General features: G+C 38.7%; 2 protein-coding genes across 5 annotated transcripts in view; both read right to left on the bottom strand.

Annotated features, from left to right (window-relative positions):
• Window positions 1-7,259, bottom strand: part of LOC138042515 (zinc finger C3H1 domain-containing protein-like) — a 36,278-nt gene extending 29,019 nt beyond the window's left edge. For 2 of the 4 annotated variants that reach the window (XM_068888425.1, XM_068888424.1), the window contains exons 1-4: window positions 6,792-7,259; window positions 4,168-5,254; window positions 3,676-3,935; window positions 1,352-1,438 (exon numbers count right to left, since the gene is read on the bottom strand). In XM_068888425.1, coding sequence (XP_068744526.1) covers window positions 1,352-1,438; window positions 3,676-3,935; window positions 4,168-5,254; window positions 6,792-7,188 — 1,831 coding nt within the window. In that variant the 5' untranslated portion in view covers window positions 7,189-7,259. The remainder of the gene's footprint in view (window positions 1-1,351; window positions 1,439-3,675; window positions 3,936-4,167; window positions 5,255-6,791) is intronic. The other 2 variants (XM_068888427.1, XM_068888426.1) reach the window with 1 other exon arrangement.
• Window positions 7,260-13,394: 6,135 nt separating this feature from the next.
• On the bottom strand, window positions 13,395-16,894 carry LOC138041189 (pyroglutamylated RF-amide peptide receptor-like). The gene is made up of 2 exons (XM_068886962.1): window positions 16,683-16,894; window positions 13,395-14,554 (listed from the first exon to the last, which is right to left on the bottom strand). Exons 1-2 carry the CDS (start codon window positions 16,727-16,729, stop codon window positions 13,462-13,464), a joined length of 1,140 nt encoding a protein of 379 aa, XP_068743063.1. The 5' UTR covers window positions 16,730-16,894; the 3' UTR covers window positions 13,395-13,461.
• Window positions 16,895-20,000: the final 3,106 nt, after the last annotated feature.

The following is a 20,000-nucleotide window of genomic DNA, read 5'->3' as shown; positions in this document are numbered from 1 at the left end:
TTGTATGTTTATCATTTCAGGTGTAACTTTTAGCTTTGTTTTTACGTATATCATTAAATGCGTGACTTTTTCACTTTGTTTACGTTGACAAAAAGAGTTTGCATGCCAATTCTGTAAGGATAATTGTTCTCAAATTCATCACATCCTTTTGATAACTCTCATTTTTTTAGTGCATCTTATAACCGAGTATTTTCGCTTAATTTTCAGTTTGAGAACTTAGCTTGATTAAATTGCAAAGTTTGGGGTGCGTCTTATAACCGAGGGCACCTTGTAACCGAATAACTACGGTATCTAAAATCAGTTAACGTTGTTGTTGTGTTGTGCATGTACAGTACAGTGTACTAGCTCATGTAAAACCTCTTATTTATGGAATTTTGCCTCTTGCTGATTGACAAGTTCGGCTGGGATTTCTTTTCTTTCGTCTGCAGTCAATCAAACTCTAGAGTTGCATTATCTAATGAAATAGTTTTTTTCTATTTTTTTCATCTTATTATATCATATTATATTATCTTATATTATAGTATACTATATATTATACTATATCATATCATATCATAATTATCATATCATATTGTTTTTGTTGGTCTTGAGTCAGCACATTATACTGTAAAATTCAGGCAAGCCGACACATGTAGGAAAATCAGGAAAACCTTTGGCTTTGCCTATCCGAAATCTTTACACAACTAAATTATTTTGAGTGGCTGTGTGACTCAACAAGTACTACAGTATACTAAACAACCCCATCGCTGTTCAAAACACCAGACCAGCACAAGATCAGGTTCCTACTTCTTTGGCGGCACAAGATCATAAATTATTGACAATGTAACCACCATTTCTGGTTTTAATAATGCCACGATCTTTGTCCAAATTTTCTTCCTCGCTGCACTGAGGATTAAAATTAAGGCTACACTTGTCTAAGATCACTGCACTGTACATGTACAGTGTACAGATAAAAGGGAATGTTTGTCTGCAGTCTTTATGATCGTCTGTGACTTGTCTGTCGCAGACAGCTTCTAACCATGCAATTGTTGATTGCTCGAAATTAATAAATATTGATTTTGCATAGAGGAGTCCTCCTAAATTTATGCCAAAAAATTCTGCTTCAATGATTCGCAGGTGACACAGGACTCGAATCACATAGCGCGCAACGCCTGAAACACTACACAACTGGTAACTTACATTTTGAGCTGTACTGTATAAATTATTATAATTATTGTATATAATATTTATGGCAGGCTAAAATGGCCTAAACTGGCAGTCCTTTTCCCACCGCCCTTTCAATGCTAAATACATGTACATTTTTCCTCCAGTTATGTAGGACAGAGTAGACTTTTTATAATAAAATTATTACCAAAATCTCCATTTGGTAATGGTGGTGGTGGCGGAGGGAAGTCTTCAACTGGTTCCTCTATTAGCGGTGGAGCTGGATGGCCATCTGCTAGTAATAGGTAACATATTACTCATGTATCACTCTCTTAACTTGAGGGTTCCTTACATATATATAGTTTACGTCATAGAAAGTGCGGCGTACGGGGTTTTATTCACGAGTTGTTTGTGTCAAAAACCCTAAAGAGAGAGGTATGAGCGAGTGAAGGTTTTTGACAAACAAACAACTCGTGAATACAACCGCGTACAAAGCACTTTCTACATGTATGTCGTGAGCTGCTTATTACACATAAGACGAGAATTTTTATAGAAATAGTTTTCCGAACTAAAATTAGAAACAAAAATTCACTTACAATAGAAGCAAATGCAAATTTCATTCAACTCAATAACAAAGTATGATTTGCACGATTTGCACGAGATGAACGAGATGTACGAGTGATTGGCTTGGAAAGGCCTTTACACTATCGTTGATTGGTTATACTTCTACATGTGAAAGAGCTGTACGCCATTTTGATTGGCTGTATAGACTTTTTTCAAATGTAAAAATAGAGCATATAGATTTGTAGAAATGAGCTTTATGGAATGAAATTCTCATGATGTGTGTAATAAATCACATGTACTGTTGTTCAGTGTACATGAAACCCACCCACAGTGAGTCTACAAGGAGTATGATTTGCATGGATTAGGCAGCAACAAGTGTAAATTTGGTTTAACTTTCAAGTCTTCTTTATAAACCATTATGTCCATAGTCCCAATGCCAGAATTCTTGTTCATAAGAATTAATTCTGAAGAAAGTTTATGAACCCACTGCTAGCAAAGAGTTGTGGTCTAGCAATGTTGTGAAGGGTCAACTGCTGTACAGACACATCTGCAGTGTTACCGTAGCATCACCGTTGTGTGGGCCACACCACCAAGTCGGTGAAACTTAAATTAACTAACATAATGATTGAAAAACAATGCACTGCATGACTGGTACATGTACATGTAATTACAGCTGTAATAGACCTTTTTTGCTTGTACATTTGGTTTTCCTAATACAGATCACATGAAAGTACTCAAGAGGTTCAGTCCTTTGTTTTGTTCATTAAAAAAAGTACATGCAAGCATGAACATCTCTGCATGCACTCTTTTGAATGAACAAAACAAAGGACCAGACCTCTGAGCATCATCACATGATCTGTATTGGGAAAACAAAAATGTACAAGCGAAAAAAAGGTCTATTAATTGAAGTTCTTTGACCAATATTTCCATACTGCACCAAGTACATGTACTATTACTATCAATAACAGATCTTGTCTTAATGATGAAATGGTATATGAAATGAATCATATACATGTATGAACTGCGGATATGAAATCAAGTGAAGCTATGATCTTCGCAGTTATGATCTACGCAATTGCAAAAATTGCGCTCATAACTGTGAAGATCATAGATTCATTTGAGATCTTGTCTTAATTGACCAATGCAGTCAACAACTCAAGTTCTATACATTTATTGGTATAAATTAATTAAATACATGTACAATGTGCCATCAACTTACACTTACAGTGTATGTTACAGATGGAGCACTTGATGGCCATCTGATCTTTCTTCAATTAATTTTTGTTTTAGTTTCACCTCCAACATGGAGGTTACAGCAAAACTGCAGTATTAAAACTAGTGATACTGAACATTGTATGACTTCACTAGGAACTCTGTGCCTACATGCAAAGCTTTGCAGATATAAAGTACACTGTATCTGGGTTGTTTGTACAGAGTAATACATGTACCTCAGAATAATTGTTTTAGTAAAATCCAACTAGTTGGTCAAAAAAATATCGAGACAAAACATCTTTCGCTAGTTAAAGCTACGTAGACTTTAATTGTTGTTTTGGTTTTCAAAGCTGGCGCTTTTCGCTACTAGTGGGCTATAACAAATAGCCTACTAGTAGCTCAACCAATCAGAACGCAGCATTGATAATAGACCACTAGTTGGATTTTACTAATAATATTTATTTACTGAGAAAGGGTTTGTGAGAACTTGGATTCATGCCTAACCATTAAATAATATTTTGCAAGTGTGATTACAAAATGCAGCGCTTTCTTCTCAGGCATTTAAAGAACCTGTATGCGGGTCCTGTGCGAAATGAGCTCGCAACCTGTCACATAGTAGTCCAGTGTCAGCTCTTTGGCCTTTCTCAAAACAGTCACCGAGAATGTCTCAGAATAGTTTCTTATTAAACTAATGACAAATAACAAAATATTTAATGAGAAATTAATTAACGAACAAAATCAATACACAATCATCACCTGTTGAATCACTCTCCACGTCCATGGGTATTTCAAAGTAATCATCACTTTCAAACTTTGATAAATTCACCTTCCCATCTCCTTCCCATTGACTACTGTTTGAACGTCTCTTATCACCTCGGGAAAGCCTGGTTACCTTCTTTTTGAGCCGAGATTTATTTCCTTGAAGTGTCTTTTCATTAGAAATGTCTTTTTTTTTCAATTTCTCCTGCCATTGTCGCACTTTCTCTCGTCTCTCTCGTTTTTTATCCTTATCCTCCCTAAAACAAACAAATTACCCATAGTAAACAATGTAATCATTATAGAGAGAACTCTTCTTATATTCATTTTATCCATTCAAGGTTGGTTTCACAAGTATACATTTTGCCTTGTTTACACCACGTCAATTTAAGCCAATACCCACCACTTTCAACACGGTAGTCCAGTGCTCTACAAAATGAGCTTAAGAGGGCACTAATGTAATCACGCACATGGTACATGTACTTTGCCTACCTATTTGTGGCAGGACCTCCATGATTTAAAACAGAGCTTCCAGCGAGAGACATCAGTCTTGCTTCAAGTTCATTATGAGGATCAACGTGTGCACCCTGCAGTGAGCTGGCATTTCCGGTTGGTCCTCTATTCACTGTGACTTGAGTTCCAACTTGAGACAACTTACGTTTTCTTTTCTTTCGGTTTTTCTTTCGTGGCCTGGTAAATTCACCCTGTTTTTTACCTTGTGTTAGAGATAGGCTGTTCTCTTTAACAGTGACATTTTCCATGTTGTTACCGCCTGTGCCGTGTTCAATGTACTTCCTTACCCCTCTTTGTTCCAAGTCCTTCTGACTCAATTCTTTAATTGACGGGACATTATTATGAAGAGGTTTAATTTTAAAAGGTAAGAATGGTTTAGGAGTACCACCATCTCCAGAACTTTCACTTTCTAACAGATTGCAAATGTCATTCCCCATTTCACCTGATACTACATTCCTAGCATCCGTTATTAAATGGTGAGAATCAAACCTATGAAGCTGTTCGTGGGCTTGTTCAAATACATCATCTAACGTTCCTAAACGTCTTTCATCGATAACTCGTAACTGTGCATGGGTATCTTCCACTGGAATGTCAATGAAAGAATCATCAATGATAGCATCATCCTCTACTAAGGATGAACTCTCCTGGTTTTCAAGCGCAGCCAACTGCTGTTGAATGAGACGATGACGCTGCAACAAGATCCTGTAGTCATCAAAATCTTCTTCATCTGGAGGTGATGGTAATTTTCCAGGTTCTTTGCCCACTTCAGGAGGAGTGGAATCTGTCATTTCAAAGTGAGCTACAGCATGTAACTGAGTCCTTCCACCAACTAAAGACATCCTTGATCTTTCGGTGAATGGAACAGGTGGTAACCTCAGTCGGACATTATCAGAATGAAGCCTTTCATCAAAGTGCAGAGGTACCTGCATTGGCCTTTCCTCTGCTGCACCATGACTCAACCCTGTTTTTTCAAAGTCTGGGTGGGAATGCATTCTTTCGTCAATATAAAGAGGCCCTCTCCTTTCAACAGACAAGGGATGAGGTAAATTAGGCCTTTGAAAGAAGGCTGGATGAAGTGTAATTGTTGTTAAGAAAAGATACATTGTATTAAGAAGGATGTTTCTTTTTCAAAGGTCCATTCTATACACCGAATGCATAAATGGTGGCCAAAAAAAAATTCTGTTGTTTATGTGCTAATTAGCCTCACTAGCCTCGTTTGCATGGACAAAATATAACAGAAATGTTGTTTGAGAGCAAGGCTAGTGAGTCTCATACACCTTATTCCAAAATGGCCACTGATTTATGCGGATACAAATTGGCCCTTGTTGCCTCGTTCAAGATAAAATATTCTTTTGAATCTTAAGCTTAAGAACAAGGCATCAAGGGCTAATTTGAATAAAAACAAAAGAATATTTAAATGGTGGCCATTTTGGAATAAGGTGTATTAGCACAGAAACAAAAGACTACATTTTTGTCTGCCATTTATGCATTCGGTCAACGAAGACTACAACTATCAATACATAAAATGTTCCACATGCTTTGATCTCTATTAAAAGGTCCATGCTGTTTTAAGCTGTTGTAACAATATTTCAAATACAGTATGTACAAATTCTACAGAGATACATGTAATATATTTTCCTATGGCAAAATACTCATGCTTACTCCTACTTCCTCACTGCTACATATATTTTCTTCACTCATTCAAGCACATTCAGTTGCTTTAACAAAACATTATTGTAATTTTGGTTGGCAATACAACACAACAGAGCTCAAAATTAATGAAAAAAAATTCAGTCGCAATTCCGCAAATTTTAGTCCCAAAATCGTTGAAAACAAGTTGCAAGTTTGCGACTTCTCCAGATATTTTAGTTGCAAAGGGAAAAAACTCTGTCACAAATGCAACTGTATTGGTGGCAATTTTGAGCCCTGTACAATTCAATTTTTTTTGGCAGAATCTGTATAATAATAAAGTTAAGCAGACATTCCGACCCTCCCAATTTGATGTGTTGCCTCCTGCTCTCCTGACTTTTATCAGACTCTCCCGATTTATCATGAAATTCTGAAAACAAGGAAAAAATTGCTTATCTTAAGCATTTTTTTTTGCGATCTGAGAGTAAAATGTTATTATAATTACACTTTGTTATCCTATAATGTCTCTCCCAGTCCCTCCATTGAACACCCCTTGTGCAAACTTATAAGGGCAGCGGTCTTACTCCATTAAACAGCAAAAATTGGTAAGATAAAGACTTTTTAGAATACGACCAAAATGATGTCAAAATGCAGGAAGTGCCACTTGAGAGAAAATAAATTTGCAAAATTTCCTAGATGGGATAACCCCTACAGGCTCGTGCCTTGGGCGCTAAAAAATACTCCCCATTTTCCTTCAAAAGGGGATGAAATGTATGGTTTGGTTCCCAGTGGAGAGACAGGTTATTGTTCTTGCCAACCACCATGGCCAAAATGACTTCACATGCAAACCAGCAATATTTATTTGGCTTCTCAAAAGTTTCCTACGAAGTTTCTGTCCAAAATTCTTAATTTTGTTTTTATTTTTCTTTCTTTTTTGGCAAATACTCAGACTTAAAGGATAAATTAAAGGATACATCTACGCTGGCTGAATCTTTTCCCAGATGAGCTCTTGCTCCGACCCATCATTTCCCGTTCATTTCCACGAAAACGGCCCTTTCCTCTTCCTCTCGCGATCGCAGGAGTTTCCCGTCCTCTACGAAATCTACTGCGACTTAAAGAACTAAAAGATGTACCCTGTTGTTCCCATGGACCAGATGGAGGTACTGAACTTTGAAATACGAAATCCCTGCTGTTTACTCCCTGCGAGTCTTGTAATTTCTCAGAGAACGAGTCTCCGTTGCGTGGTTCTAAACGTGAGAATACATTATTGCTCGCTTCCGTTGAGAGAGGTACATTCTCATCTATCTCTCCATCCTCCAAATCATCTATTTCCCCGTCCTCTAGCTCTAAACCGCCATCTACCATGGCCATGACTTCAGAAGTTCATACGTCGTGGCTTAGTTCGTCACAATGCATTCCTTCGCCGCCATCTTGCACACCCTACGGGAGGTAGCCCATGATCCTCGGCAAGAGTAGTTAGTCTCCAGTTCCTAGACGCTTGGGAGATAGCCTGGTCCAGATCGCTCGTGTCACGCACTCTCCTCCCTTCCCTTCCCTTCTCTTAGAGTGCGTGACACGAGTGATCTGGACCGTACGAGAATAGAAAAGAATAAAGGCTACGTGGGAGACAGCTCATGCACTTGCAATCAACGAGGTTGACTTGCAATCGGATGGGTTGTGACCGGAATAGCCTGCATCGCAGACAGACTAAAGGCGCTGTTACACTTTGCAATTTTTCGTGCAAAGTTGTCTCGCAACGTCATTTCTAGAAACGTTCTCCTATTACGAAACAAGTTGTTTTACGGGTGATACACTGAGCAACGTTTCATGCAACTTGTCTCGTCTCGATGATCACATGACGTCAAAGGAACATTTTCATTGGCTAGTGCCGCAAACTGTTGCGATACATGTTGCAGGACAGATGTTACACTGCGCAATGCTTTAAAAAAATCGGTATATACTCCATAGGAGAATGCCATGGCCTGGGTGCATGGAGTATATACCAAAAAATCGTTGCAACCGTTGCAACCGTTGCAAGATATGTTGCATTGAGCAATGATTCGTGCAACTTGTCTCGCAATGGCGTTGCGACACAAGTTGCACGCAAAAATTGCACAGTGTCACAGCCGCTTTAAGCTTGTTCAGAGTTTACAGGGGTTTCTGTATCCCTTTCTGATTGGATAGATTCTTACGCGTTTTGTTTTTCGACGTTCACTTACTTGACAAATCAAGCATCCGTTATTTGTATGACAGAAAAAGTGCTTTGCATCTCAACAGCCAAAAGGTCAAAAGTGAAATGGCGATGTTTAATTATTTTGTTTATTGCAATTATTGTTTTCGTGTTTTAGAAAAGAATCATTGCGGGCGAAGAGATGGCAACAATTGTGATTGATCGCAAACAAACAGAAATCAAAGATCTGCCGTAGCACGTACGGATCCAAAAAACCGTCAACACGTTGATTTGATTTTGACATTTCCCATCGCGCAGCAACCAATCAGAAGCGACATGAAACCACAAACTAATAACCGTTACTGGAAGCGGTTTAGTTTTTTTGCACTAGTTTGGCTTTTTACATTTCAAAAGCTAGTATTTCTAGTTAATCGTTACTAATAGTTGTTGTCCTTCATATCAATATGCCACTGAAGGACAACAACTAACGATTATCTAAATTAGGCTTGGATCGAACCGAATTTGTCCTTGTGATAACATCTCACATACCCACGGCCTGCTCCCGTTCTGTAGCTCTGTTGGAAGAGGAACGGTGATCAAATCTGAAGGTCGTGGGTTTAAATCCCACCCTGGTCCGATTTTTTCTCTGTCCTTTTGTGGGCCGAATTCCAATAGTAGGGTTGATCTCTGATGGAATAATTGGGTATAAAAAACTTCACAGTAGTGTTAGGCCTCACTCGAACTTGGAATCATTAGTATTTCTAGTACTGTTCAAAGACATTGTTTTCGATTTCTCTTGGGACATCTTCATGTCCCAGGAGAAATTGCAAACAATGATCATGCAAAATTTAGGGGGGTTGAAAGAGGTGTATTATGGGATTTGTGCAAGTAGAGAATTGTAGGGTTTGACCCAGGTTTCGAGTTACATGTCTGGCTGCACGCAGGTTATGACTAGACTGGATACTAAAAAATAAGGTGAGACACTTAGTTTTGTGTATATGTATATAAAATATCAAACGATCTTACTAAAGCTTTACTAAGTTAAAGGTGGCTCAAACAGGTTTCAATAATTTGGAGGAATGTCTTAATTGAAGGATTAATGTTACAACACTGTTTCACATCATGGCACTGTTATGGTACCAAATAAAACACCAATAATTGTTTAACAAGATGCACTCATTGATGTGACGTAATAGGTTCCCATGGCAACAAAAGAGTCCTCTAAAAACACGGTATATTTTGTCTTTAAACGCTTATATCTCAAAGATGAACTAGGCCCGGAACCCCCATTTTTTTTATTGCTGAAACGTGATTAGCAGGCTGAGATAAAACTCTCTGCAAATTAAAGAGTAGATTCAGAGCCACCTTCAAACAACGGCAACGAGAACGTAACAAATGCGCATATTTAGTGGCCAAAAACAATGGCTTTGCACGCCCTGCAAGTGCGATTTTCACTTTTGTTCATTTCTTTGCCGTCGTCTGCAAAGCAAAAACTTGAAATAGCTAAATTCGAGGTTTTATGAAGAAATTCAGCACTTGAGGATAAATTTTAATTTTCTCCCCTAAATTAAGAGCCACTCATAACGATTTCATTCTTGAGGAACTGGTACACCTTTATCATATTAAAAAACTTGGAATAGTGGTGAAGTGATTACAATAATGAGAATTTATGTTTTGAGATGACGTTCTCGTTGCCGTTCCCGTCGTCATTGCTGAAGCCCCCGTAATAGTCCTTACGCATGACGATGGCATATGTTCAAAAATTCACCACCAAGCCTCATTTGCACAAAATTTGTTCGTGTAATATTGTTGGCAAGTGGGTTTTCTTTACAAGTTTTCTTCTTTGGGATTTAGCTCAAGCTACAATGTATAAGTTTGATTTTCAAATTAGAGGTTTGCATAATTGGTGGAGAAAATCATGGATAAGGGCTATTATTATCAATACGAGCGCAAAAATGAGAAACTGTCCTCTGTAAAACGCGCCTTTTTGCGGAACAAACGGGAAATGCCCGGGCTCAAAATTCACCACCAGACCTCGTTTGCACAAAATTGTTAGTGTAATACTGTTGGCAAGTGGGTTTTCTTTACAAGTTTGCTTCTTTGGGATTCAGCTCAAACTTAAGTTTATAAGTTTGATTTTCAAATTAGAGGTTTGCATAATTGGTGGAGAAAATCATGCATAAGGGCTATTATTATCAATACGGCGGCCAAATGAGAAACTGTCCGCTGTAAAACGAGCTTTTTTGCGGAACAAACGGGAAATGCCCTGGATGAAAATGCATTTACCGTCGTGATTCTGATTGGCCGCAGAGATGTCAAACAACTTCGTTCGGCCAATGTGATGCTGAGAATACCATTTCAATGCCACAGTCGGCGCGATTTTTTGCCGATGAGTTTTTCTGCTCTTTTTTTCTTTCTCAATTTTTGCTCTTGTTTACCAGATCGTATTGTAACAGCAACTTTACATTAAAAAATACCATAGTTTCATGCTACATCTCTGTTAAGGACGGTGCCTATATACTAATTCAAAGGTATTTTCGCGCGGTTTCATGAATATGCGGGGAAAGCAGATCTCAACAAGTGTTATAAAAATCCAAAAAGAAAATTGGGGGTAACCACGCATTTTTCAAAGATAGTAATCAACAATATTAGCAAAAAGCTCTAAAATACAAATAAATGTATGGCGTTCCTTTTCAAATTAAAGCTCAATTATCTCTGAAAAATGCATGGCTACCCCCAATTTTCTTTTTGCAAAAATAACCCTGCATTAGTAAGCACTACCGATAGGAAATCCTAGTATCTGGAGATGCGCAGAACGTATGCGCAATAACAATAGTAGGCACCGTCCTTAAACATTTTTTTCTTCTTAAATGAGTTTGTAGGATTTGGCCTTGTGTATTGATAATAAAGATAGTCACATCACGCATGACCTACGCAATGCCGGTGCAATGCTCTACCAACTGAGCAATGGAACCACTCAGTTAGGAGCAGGTCAATTTGTTTGATTCCCGTTGAAGACGCCTCAATGCCGGTACAATGCAATGCTCTACCAACTGAGCAATGGAACCACTCAGTTAGGAGCAGGTCAATTTGTTTGATTCCCGTTGAAGCCGCCTCAATGCCGGTGCAATGCCGGTGCAATGCAATGCTCTACCAACGGAGCAATGGAACCACTCAGTTAGGAGCAAGTCAATTTGTTTGATTCCCGTTGAAGCCGCCTCAATGCCGGTGCAATGCCGGTGCAATGCAATGCTCTACCAACTGAGCAATGGAACCACTCAGTTAGGAGCAAGTCAATTTGTTTGATTCCCGTTGAAGCCGCCTCAATTTTTCCAGTTGTCTTTCAGAGACAACAAGAGAGTATGAAGGTAAAAGAGGTAATCTCTCATATTGGCCCTATTCACATCGTAATCCCTCTTAGGGTATTTTTAGATCTCCTGCAAGATCCGGCATTCCCACGAGGGTTAACTGACAGCCAATCGTATGTCCCCATTTTCGCAAACGACGCGAATCATTGCGTGGGAATTCGCTCAGCTGTCGACATTGGTAAAAATGAGGACATGTGATTGGCTATCAGTTAACCCTCGTGGGAATACCGAATCTTGCAGGAGATTTAAAAATAACTTAAGAGCGATTACGGTGGGAATAGGGCCAATATGAGGGATTACCTCTCTTACCTTCATAATCTCTTGGAGACAATTACTTAAATTGTTTAGATAAGTGCGTGAATCACTGCTACCTTTCATTTGGTTTATGTTCCCTTTTTTTTCCTAAAGGTACTTATAGTCAGTTTCACGGTTCCCCTGTTCCCCAGATCAAATCAGTTAGCCGTGTTCATTTATTCCCCAAAACCCCTAGTAGAGCCTCAAATTGACATATGAAAGGAAAGTAGAAAATTTGCATGTCTTCGTTTACGTCCCCAGAATCGTCGAAAGTAAGGGGTTGTTTTGTTCCAGTAGTCGGAAAACATTAATAGCAACAACAACGAAGAGATGCAATTTTTCCACAGTGACCTGGGGATACTTCGTAAAAAATATCAAGTTTTGTAATTATTAATAACAGGAGTTGAAACGAATGCCTTTGCTCCACCACTGAGCTATGGGAGACTATGATTTCAGCTGGCTGTAAGCTGTGCTCCAACGAAGGTCATACGTGAACCGGCAACCAGATGCGACATAGTATGCTTTTGGTTCAACCTTGTGGAGCTGCGTCGTTTTTGTACGTATATACTTGCGATTATTATTATTATTATTATTATTATTATTATTTTGATTTTGATTATGATTATGATTATTATGTTTAAGTGATATTTAATTTCTGATCATAGAATATCTGAAATTCATATACTTTAAGTGAGAAATGGACACGAATTAGCTTGATAGCTCGGTTGGTACGTAGAGCAAGTTAAGCCGGCAGCGCAATAGCTGGTTTTCACATGACATAATAGCAGCCATGTTGGTGCCCAGAACAATTGAAAAAAAAAGTCTTTTGGTTAATTTGACTCTATCATAATGCAAAAGATGAGTCATAATTTGCTATGGTTTTTTTTTTTACCAACATGGCCTTGTCATCACGTGATTGAAAATCATCTTTATATGACGGTCGTGGGTTCAAATCCCATCCAATCCCTGGAGGTTTTAAAGCTTCCTTGCAGCTTCTTAAGTTGCTTATCCGTTCACACCAATCCATAACCATGTTTTGACCATGTTTAGTTCAACACGGTTTCAAAGAGTTTTGTCAGTTTTTAAACCATGTATGCTGATTTTTGTGGACTACAAATTTAGCATAGATCAAAGCATGTATTGAAACTCACCTGAGTCTCATGTAAAAGGCAGTCTTACATTTTTCTGTGACTGATTTTCTTTTTGTTAAACCCAGTTAATTAAGTTGGTGTGAATTGGATATAACTCCGATTATATTCCTAACTTTTAGTTCATCTGTCGTGCAATTATGATGATGATGATGATGACTCTGTAGCGATAATTGAATGCCAAGAATATTTGTAGAAAGTTAATAGGGCAGCATACATGTTGTCCAAAAGACGTTGCTTGATTAAATTTCTAGGCTTTCGATGATAACAGTTTTTGATCCTTATAGAACTTTATAGAACTTTATAACGATAATGTTTAAAGCTGAATAGCTTGTGGGGTCGTGCACAAATGAAATGAAATCAAATTAATACATATCAAATCATATTGGTTTTTGGTGAGGGGGGAAAGCCGGAGTACCCGGAGAAAACCTCTCGGAGCAGAGTAGAGAACCAATAAACTCAACCCACATATAACGCCGAGTCTGGGAATCGAACCCGGGTGACATTGGTGGGAGGCGAGGACTCTCACCACTGCCGCACTGCGCCATCTCTTGAACAGTGAAAATAATTCGAAAAACCAATAATTAAATGAGGCATGCTTTTATAAAGTTTAATTTATGTTTGGATTATTTGTGTCTGTCTCGGTTAAGTTGCACAAATATTTCTATAGAGACGTCAGTTCCAGTTCTTTGAATGTACGCAAGGATGGAATGCTCTCCAGCGAACTTCGAATAGTGCGCATGCGTACTCTGTCAGATTTCCAATGACAACAACAATGCATCAAGACCTTCTTCAAACTTTTCTGATAATCACTGTTATAAATAATGTAAATAAATGGATTTAAAGCACTATTCGCATCTCCAAAGAACAGTCCGATAAAGGCCACATATTCAGGTGTCCCGCAGCCATTATTACCGTCACCTAAGAAATTTAAAATGAGATAAACGTAAAACGGAAGCCAGCAAACAGCAAAAACCGACACAACAGTCATACAGATCTTGAGAATTTTCTTCTTCCTTTTTGTCTCATTGAGTTGATGCGGGGCTGTTATTTGCCCTGGGGCAGTCCTGACCCAGACTTTGAGAGCGATCAAAGAGTATAGGAGGCCAATCAAGACGAGTGGACACACGTAGAGAAAGAACAGCAATACTAAACTGTAGTGGCCTGGGGAGGACTGATTATCAAACAGCGGTTCCCAGTCCTCTAGGCAATACAGTGCACCATGTGAATTCAGCACACGCATGGCGTAAAGCATGGGTGACGCAATAGCAAAGGAAGAGATCCAGATGACACCGATGACGAGAAGAGCACGGCTGGTTCGCATACTGGGGCGGAATGGAAACATGACGGCCTGGAATCGATTAATAGCAATGGCTGTTAGCGTTAAAACCGAGCAAGCAATGGCGGTGCCCTGAGTGAATGCAAACCATTTGCACAGAAAGACGCCCATTACGCCGTCGAACCATTCAAATTGCTTATTCATCACCATCACCGCATAGTGGTAAACCTGAACACCGATGTCGAACACGGTTGTGACGAGGTCAGCGGCTGCCATGTTGATGATGTAATAATTCATGGCTGCGGAGCAACGACCATAATTTCTGGTGATGGCGTTGATCAGGACGCAGTTGCCAAACATCGATAGAATGAAAATGGCGCTGTATGCAAGCAGTTGGGAAGCAGCTCTGAAGAAGGTCAACTGTGGTAAAGGGCATCCAGCTTGATCTGTGTTGTTGGTAGTTAAGCTTTCATTCATTCTGGGAAAAGGAAAGAGAAGATGATCATGACAGTGTTTGGTCCAAAGGCAAGAGAAGTGCGGTGTAGTGCCGCTGGGTTCTCCCCTGGTTGGATTTTTCTTGATCTCGGATTCAACTCTACTACATTTTCATCATAGCCAGTTAGTTTCCTTCAGTCAGATGAACACATTTCTTTAAATATATTTTGCTTGATTTGAATATTCCCTTTGACATTCATTGTTGTAAAACCCATGGGAAAAATGCGCTATATAAATGCTACTCAATTATTCACCGAATTTGAGGTGAATATTGGTGGATATCCACCACTTTCGATTCACCTACGCTGAAGGGAACAATTGTCTTAGTACGTACGTTAATACCACACAAGTTGAATAATCAGCCGAGTTTAGAGATAAAATTATGTTTACTCCTCGGTAAGCATTGTAAATGCGCCATGTAAGAATGTATTTATTATTATTATTATTATTATTATTATTATTATTGTTATTATTATTATTATTATTATTATTGTTATTATTATTACTATTATTATTATTATTATTATTATTATTATTATAATCGAAGCGAAAGGGGAAGCCATGCATTTTCCTTTTCTCCGTTTGCTCAGTGTTATTTACCTCCGAGCTAGCCAATTAGAATGCGCGGAAAGTATTATTCAGTTGTTTGGTATATACTAAACACCAAAAGCATATACTAAAACAGTGGATAGCGTTGAAGGCGCGCTCTGCAGATTGGCTACTCAAACTCCGAATATCCTTGCTGGCTATGGGCCTTTATCAATAAAGAGCAAAATTACTGAGCGCTGATTGGCTGAGACAGAGGGCATTTTTGGTAATCAAGAGAGGGCTTGATTACTTGATCCTGATTGGTTAATTTTGCCCTTTATTGATAAACAAGTAATCGCATGAGTCCTCGTACTATTAAGGATTAATTGCACTTGTGTTTTGGAAATTTTCCAAATTGCCCTCGTCGCTTCGCGACTCGGGCAATTTTGGAAAATTTAAATTGTCCAAATAAGTGCGACGATCATTTCTCTTTTTCGTCCATAGCCCGCACAAATGTTACCTTGATCTGAAAAAGAGGATGAAAGAGAAACTTACTGGTAAAACGCATCCGACCCGCAACGGCGGGGTAAAAAAGTCACTTTGTTATCTCGAGGTTTACCTTTGGATGTTATATTTTAATTGCTATACTTAAAATTTAAATTCCAGGTCAAACTAAAAGCTTAATGAGGATTTCTCAGTAGTCTCAGTGACGCAAAAGAGGAAATTGTTTTGAAATACTAAGCTAAGTAATTTTTTGTCACGTCAAGAGGTTTTTCGTTTTTTCCTGCAGAGCAATAATATCCAATGGAATCACAGAATAAGTAAACCATTAAAGAGCTTTTAAGCTCTGTACGTAAAGGCTCTACACTCATGAAATTGATCCACAGTCACTTTAAAGTAAACACAAGGCATATGTTTGTTTGTCTTTGCTAACACATCTGTGCTTTTCCATACAATAATGTACATCAAATAAAATCGAGCAAGTGATCCACACAAAGAGTTTCTTTCAATTTTAAAACTACCGTCAGAACAGCTATTTTGGTCTGGAAGATCGTATTTGAAAAGGGGATCGACACTATAATGTGGTTGATGATGTAATGTAACTGAAATCCCAATTTTGCCCTAGACATTTTTAAAATCATAAGTACACGTCTCAAAAATCGTTCAACCACAGCGGGTCACTCGTCTCGCGATCAAGATTCACGAACTTAAAGTGGTGGCATATTTCAATCGGACCAATGAGAATATTGCTGTTTTACCATCCAGATAATGAAGGGGAAATTATAGCACCACGATTGAAATTTGTGGATAGAAGAGGGGGCGGAGGAAATACAGGAAATTCGATGGGTTAGTAAAAAAATTGTATGAATGCTAAGTTGTTAAGTCTTGAGAGCTTTTGGTGACACAGAAAAGAGTCGTCGCCTTCCTGAATGTGTGTCTCGTTTATTGCCGCAATATCTTAATAAGTAAGAGTGAGTGAAAAAGTCGACTTTGAAGACCTTGAGACGAATTTTTGTCAAACACTACCGGCACAAAATCAGTTTAGTTGTACTAGGAGCAAGGCGCTCACGAATTTAACCTACCTGTCATCAGTTACACTGAGAGTTGTTTCAGATATAAATTGGACCATAAAATCCGCAAGTCAACTGATTTTGTGCTTTTTGGGTTTGCTCTGCCTCACCAAGGATACTAGGAGTGTCTTGTGATTGGCATCGGTAGTGACTATGCTTAAAAATTATGAAATGCTATATAGAGTGCTGTCCGTATGTTACCACGACTGCCACAAATTGACGGATGTGCAGAGTCCAAAATATAGTGCTCGATGTCCGCTTGACAGGTGCAAATAGAGGCTTAGCTTTAAGTAAAACATTGATTTGTTTTTCTTCCGCGACATGACATTGATAATAAAAACACCATTCAGATTCCTTTCAGAGAAATCATAATACTCTTATTCACTCTTCAACAAAAATGTCAGTATCGTTTATAATTTTACAAAGAGCTTTTCTTGACGAGTAGAAATAAAATTTGACTTTTGTTTGTCGCTCGAAGAGGATGACCTGACGTGGATTGATTACAAGGCACTCTTCTACAATATGATACAATTTAATTTCGTCGCGATATAAATTTCTGCCTTGCAGATTACGTTGCGTATCTATTTGAAGATTGCCGGTTGAGTTTTATTAAACGGTGGGGCAATTTCCTTTATTTAGATCCGCTTACAAGAAGTTGGACTCAGCAATGAGAGTCTGCCACGGCCTCAAAGACCACGCAGTCAGAGATGTGTACACATTTTTGGGTTTCGGTCCTTCTGATGATGCGCATTTAATTGTCGGTACGTATAACATCTGAAAAGTTATTGTTACTAGAAGCCATAAAAACTATGGTAGAGATATTAAGTTATTAGTCAAATGGAACAAAATGTTGTTCTATATCTGTGATAAATCTTAGCCAAGAAGCCGGCGGATCATTTAGTAATTTAAATTGTAGCAGCAAGGACCAACGTAGCAAAAAAACAAGCACTGGATCCTGGTTAAGGCTCCAATCAGTGTCGCCCTGTGACTAGGAAGGGTAATTAACACTTAATACTCAACACATTGTGACAATGTCCAAATATGGTCATAGCGCGCTCAGTATTCGTCGCGCGTCCTGTGTTACTATTCAACACATTGTGACACTGTCCAAATATGGTCATAACGAGCTCAATATTCGTCGTGCGTACTCGACAGATATCCTGCGATATACGTAATTTTGTGTGTCGCGGAGAAAAATGGTAGTTTTTCCAGCTTTTTTTCCCGTAAACGTAGAGAATTGTGCTTTGTCATCAATGTGTTAAATAATAAAACAATTATCCTGCTCAATCTTGTGGAATATCGCCTGATTTTAGCCAACTCAGCCTACGGCCTCGTCGGCTAGGTATCAGGCGATATTCCGTGCGATTTCGCAGGATAATTGTTAATTATCGGAGTTGAGAACGTTGCAACCATTACACGTCACAATTATTCAAGATGGCGGCGCCCGGGAAATTTGAAAGTCTAAAATTCTTTTTTTCTCTTTATTGGAGAAAATGGTCGAGCAAATTTGATTGCAAAAATTATTTTATGTTTGAAATTATTCATTCGTCGGAGTGGAGGTTCCCTTTAAGCAGTTCCTGAAATGTTCAGGACAAGATATTTTTTTATTTACAAATTTGCTTTAAGGCAGGTCGAGAGACAAAAGGACATAGGTCCCCTACAAAGCCAAACTACCTAGCCCAACCCCAGGCTAAGACGTAACCCCTGAACCAGCCCACAACTCAGTAAAAAATGTGGCGTGAGCACGACCTCACAGGATTAATGGGCGGCATTTTGGGCAGGCAAATTTGTTTGGATGTTGTCTACATCAAAGACGTTTTTTGACGTTGTGCGGAGACAAGTTCAGGCTGAGTTTTGAACACCTCTGCGATGCCATGGTTATTTGCTTAATCTGAATCAAGTTGCATTCTAAGAAAATGGTTAGTTATTTCACGTTGCAGATTTGCAATGAACAGAAAAGAAGCGTGTCAAAATGTAACCGTAGTTCAGGGGCGTTGTAGCCTTTACTGATTCTGGTCTTCACTCCCTTTCTGCGCATACAATCGCGTCATTAGACATGAGCATGTGCATATGAAAAACATTGCACCGTCTTTAGCTCCGTCTAATTTGTTATTATTGCAAATAGAGCGGTTTTCAATTGATTGTCGAAAGTAATTACATAATTACTTTGGTTTATGATTACTTCACTCAGTGATTGGTTCAAAGTTCTCGCGCCATTTTTTCATCCAATCAGAAGTGAAACCAAAACCAATCGAGGCTCACGCGTGCACATTTTCCTGCGCTTTGTGTCGGCTACGTGTAATTACTTCGAGTTTTTATTGGTTTGCCGGATTGTCTCAGTCCTTTTTTGATTGGCCAAAGTAATTACTTTGTTTTTGGTTTTACGACACTCAATTGAAACTCGCTCTATGCCATCATTAGAGGGTTTAGAAGGTCCGCATTTTCAGCTAAAACTGCTGAGTCTCCTCTTACTCATTGGCATTGGATTCGAAGGGCGTAGGTTCGTAAAGAGCAGTCGAATTTTTAGTTTGCGAATATGCCCCTTTCGTTCAGTCAATGACATATATACATATATATATAGACAGCGGAATAAATGTGGTAACCAAACGATGAGCTCCCAGAAGGATACAGCGCTTCAATGTGAATTTTTAGGTAAGTGTAAAACGATGAACATGAAGCAAACTTCTAACTGCTCCGGCTCTAATACGACGTTTCGGCCTTCGGCCTTCTTCAGATGTGAAACTTATTACTTATTTACAGATAAAAAGATTTTTAGCTTTTTTTATCTTTTTATCTGTAAATAAGTAATAAGTTTCACATCTGAAGAAGGCCGAAGGCCGAAGGCCGAAACGTCGTATTAAAGACGGAGCAGTTAGAAGTTTGCTTCATGTTCATCGTTTTACACTTATCAATAAAAAAATAATATATTTAACAATTATTCCATGAGCGCGCGTTGGATATGAGATAGAAGGGAACTTAAGCAACGACAACGGCGACGGCAACGAGAACGTCATCTCAAAATAAATTCGCGTTATTGTAATCGCTTCATTACTATTTCAACTTTTTTAATATGACGGGGGTGTGGTAGTTCCTCAAAAATGACGCTCGTAGGAACGGCGCTCAATTAAGGGCAGAAAATGAAAATTTATCCTCAAGTAATGACGTTGTCCATAAAACCTCGAATTTGGCTATTTCACGTTGTAGTTTTGCTGACGACGGCAAAGAAATGGACAAAAGTGCAAAACGCACGTGCAGGGCGTGCAAAGCTATTGTTTTTGCCTACTAAATATGCAAATTTGTGACGTTCTCGTTGCCGTCGCCGTTGTCGTT

Source organism: Montipora capricornis, chromosome 3, assembly GCF_036669925.1.
Source record: "Montipora capricornis isolate CH-2021 chromosome 3, ASM3666992v2, whole genome shotgun sequence".
In the NCBI taxonomy this organism is placed as follows: Eukaryota; Metazoa; Cnidaria; class Anthozoa; order Scleractinia; family Acroporidae; genus Montipora; species Montipora capricornis.
The sequence above is the reverse complement of the archived record's forward strand: the minus strand, read 5'-3'. Positions and strand labels throughout refer to the sequence as shown.

Bases quoted from the DNA above. Each gene is read 5' to 3' on its own strand.
- LOC138041189 (XM_068886962.1), bottom strand. From the start codon at position 16,729: ATGGTCCAATTTATATCTGAAACAACTCTCAGTGTAACTGATGACAG. The intron at 14,555-16,682 runs GTAGGTTAAATT...TCCTTTTCCCAG, and splicing joins CTCAGTGTAACTGATGACAG to AATGAATGAAAGCTTAACTA.